General features: G+C 40.4%; 1 protein-coding gene across 1 annotated transcript; it reads right to left on the bottom strand.

The window, feature by feature from the left end:
• Positions 1–340: 340 nt before the first annotated feature.
• Positions 341–1827, bottom strand: LOC137103960 (growth arrest and DNA damage-inducible protein GADD45 gamma-like). Its single transcript, XM_067484741.1, has 3 exons — positions 1674–1827; positions 1355–1562; positions 341–1238 (listed from the first exon to the last, which is right to left on the bottom strand). The coding sequence occupies exons 1-3, from the start codon at positions 1772–1774 to the stop codon at positions 1125–1127; spliced, it is 423 nt and encodes a 140-aa protein (XP_067340842.1). The 5' UTR covers positions 1775–1827; the 3' UTR covers positions 341–1124.
• Between the last annotated feature and the right edge of the window lie 1553 nt (positions 1828–3380).

Raw genomic sequence — 3380 nt, forward strand, 5'->3', positions numbered from 1 at the left:
AATAAATAAATAAGGGATATGTTTAGCTGTGTAGCTAAAAAATCTCTTTTTTAAGTTTCTCTTAATACATTTGCTGTTAAGCAATTTTTTTAAACCTTGTTATTTATATTCATGGGATAACCATTCTTTTAGAGATCAGAATTTTCCCAAAGTCTGACTTAGTAAAAGAAGCTGTTAACAAAATTCCCCCCAAACAGGTTCAGAAAGTCAAGTCAGACACAGGCAGGTTTGCAGAAGAAAAGGTCTAAGTGAAACATTTGTTGTGCTGTGCATAACTTTAAACCCAAATAAAAGGCTTAAAAGCCATGAATTGAATTCAAATATTTTATTTATTAGGGCTCTTTTCATTCAACAAAGTCATAAATGCACTGAACAAAGTATTTTAATTGAAATAAAGTTGAAAAATATAAACTTTCAGGGAGTGCTACATTTTTTTTTCAATATTTTTCCAAATGTCAAAACTCAGGACAAACTAATGATCCAAAGTTAAACCTTTAGATATTTAACTTTTAAGAATTTTTTTTTTTTCATGGTCAAGTGAAACCTTTAGAGGAAAAAGCTTTTTCATTTTATTTAATTTTTTTTAGTTTTACAGTATTTTTGTCATTATTAAATTTCTAAAGTGAAACCTTTAGAGAATTAAGACAATTCTGGAAAGTGGGAAACATTTCCGCTGACTGCAACTGTTGTCATGTTGCTCAGCTAAGAGGACATCTTTAAAAAGTCCCTTTTTAAGAAGTCCTCTTCCTCGGCACCGCTTCTTCTCCTACTGCGCGTGCTTCAACGTGCGACTTTTGCTCCGTGGAGAACCACAGGACGCAGAAGTCGCTTCTCCTTCCTCTCCAAACCTCATCCGCACAAAGAATGAGGGTCGATGTGTCGCTCTTGTGGCATACCTGACCTCGTTCACATAAAGAATGAGAGTCATCTTGGCATGGACGGAACAAGAGGCGACAGTTCACAGGGGGGCCCGTCCTCAGGGCCGGCGCCGTGCTGCCTGGATGAGAATCCTCCTCAGGAGTATCCAGGAATGGGCAGAAACAGGGTCATCCTGTTCATCAGGATGAATATTTCCAGATAAAGGAGCTTTGCAGCTCTGAGCAGGAGAGGAGCCGAGTCCCAGATCAGCGCTCGGGGAGAATGATCTCAGGAACCCAGTCGTTCAGACGACAGCTCTCCTCACAGAACAGGTGCAGCTTCTCCAGGGCAGGGTCCTGCCAAGACCCGTCAGCTGGGTTCTGTTCACAGAGGAAGAGGAGAAGAACTTCACTTTCATGTTTCTTTTTTTTCTAAAGCAACGCATGAACATTTGTAAAAGGTTTTATCTGAATCACATTGACTGAGCTCTACATACCGTGATGAGGACACAGTGGGCGTCTTCGAGCTGCTCTGCTTTGTCACCAACAATCTCAGCCAGACGCTGCATGTCGCTCACTCTGACGATGCTGATGTCGTTGTCGAAGCAGAAGGACTGGATGAGGGTGAAGTGGATCTGCAGGGCGACGTCACACTCAAACTCCTCATCCATGGCCAGGACGCAGAAAGAAACACTGTCCGGATCACTGTGGACAAAAAGAAACACTTTTTATTAGATGCTGTTCTCAGATGTTGCTCCAGCAGATTTTTCAGAGAAGACACCATTGTCCTATTTAGGTCACAATTAGTTTACTTACTCAGTCATAATTTTAGCGCTCTCATAGACGCCAACAGTGAGTCGATTCTCACTCTGAGCACAAAGCAGAGCTTCTTTTAACGATTTTCCAGGAGACTTCATGGTAATGTTGTATCTCAGAGCTGAGCTGATGTGATCAGAAAGTCCAGAGAAGATTGTGCTGTGTTTGTGCTGCCCCTTCAGAATCTGCCAGCATTTATATTGCAGACCCGGCACACGCTCACTCTGTGATTGGCTGTTTTGGGTACAATGGCTACAACAGGCCTGCAGCCCCCACCCCACCCTCATGGGCGCGTGTCTATAGAAAGTCTTTGAAAGTTGGGGGCAGCTTTGCTTGAAAGGATTAGATGTATCTCTCTGACCTCTGAATGATTCCTTTGGTTTACAGAAATGAAAGTACACAGGAAAACCAGACTGCTGTCATTTAAGTCTTCAAAGTTCTGGATTAATCAGGAGCAACCACTAACTCCCATTCACTCTATCAGTGAACCGTCAAAGAGGTCGTAGATGTTCACATTTACAGTTACATTATAAATGAACATTTTGCAAACTACATGGTTTAGCCTGAATATGTTTCCATTACAGGCAGCCATTGATTTCTATTCATTTCCACATAATCTGTTAAAAGTGCACTGTTATCCATCACTGCATGTGAAAATCAAGTCTGCATTATTGTTGTCAAGTAACATTATGTTGGTGCAACTGTGGCGCAGGAAGGTAGAGTCACAGTTGTTGGTTCGATCCCCCGGCTCCTCCTGTCACATGTCAAAGTGTCCTTGAGCAAGACACTGAGCCCCAACTTAGTTGCTCCCAGTGAGTGTCCTCCATTGGTGTGAATAAGAACCAGTGTAAAGCACTTTGAGTGCCAAAAGGTAGAAATAGGTGCAGAACAAAAAAGTTATAAAAATCCATGGCTTTTGGCAGCAGTACAGTGATGCGTAAGGATCCCCATCTTTCAATTACACTGAGTCTCATAATTAGACTGAGATAAGCTTCCAACGCATTTGTGATGTCCCACATCATGCTTGTACTTCAAGTTTTAAAGTAAGCAAAGACAAATTTACCCTGTGTCAGACTTTACACATTCATCATTAAAACCAGAAGATACAAGACAACTCAGTGAAGGACAATACTGTGTAAGCAAAACCTATATTATAGTGAAGGGAACTTTAGGAGAAGCAATCCATGTGCTATATATACACTCAAATTGTTTTGTTATTTTTCTTTAATGTTGTTTTATTTTTTTTAATTCACTATCAGATTTTAAACTGTGCTCTCTCTAGCTGTTCAGTGGGCCGCTGACTTCCATTCATTTTACAGAAACATCAAAGTCAGTCACTCTTGAATTTTGCTAGAGTTCTATAATCTATAGATGCAGAGTTGATATAAACAATGGATTACACAGCACAAGAAAGTTTCCAAACCTTCAGAATTGATAAGACTGTACAGAAATAAATGGAAAACAAGGGCTTACTGGAACATACATCTAAAATTATTATTATTTAAAATGAATTCGGGGGCCAAAACATTAGAACCACCTCTTCTTATAAGCACTCCCGTACGACTCCATTACCCACTGTGACCTCAATAATCAACAGAGAGTAGGATGATCAAGTTTATAACCTTGTAAAAGTAGAATTAATGGCAGAGCTGCTGTATTGAAATGAATTAGATTGAACACGTGGACGTAATGACGTGGACAGTGAGT

Source organism: Channa argus, chromosome 18 (genome assembly GCF_033026475.1).
Source record: "Channa argus isolate prfri chromosome 18, Channa argus male v1.0, whole genome shotgun sequence".
In the NCBI taxonomy this organism is placed as follows: Eukaryota; Metazoa; Chordata; class Actinopteri; order Anabantiformes; family Channidae; genus Channa; species Channa argus.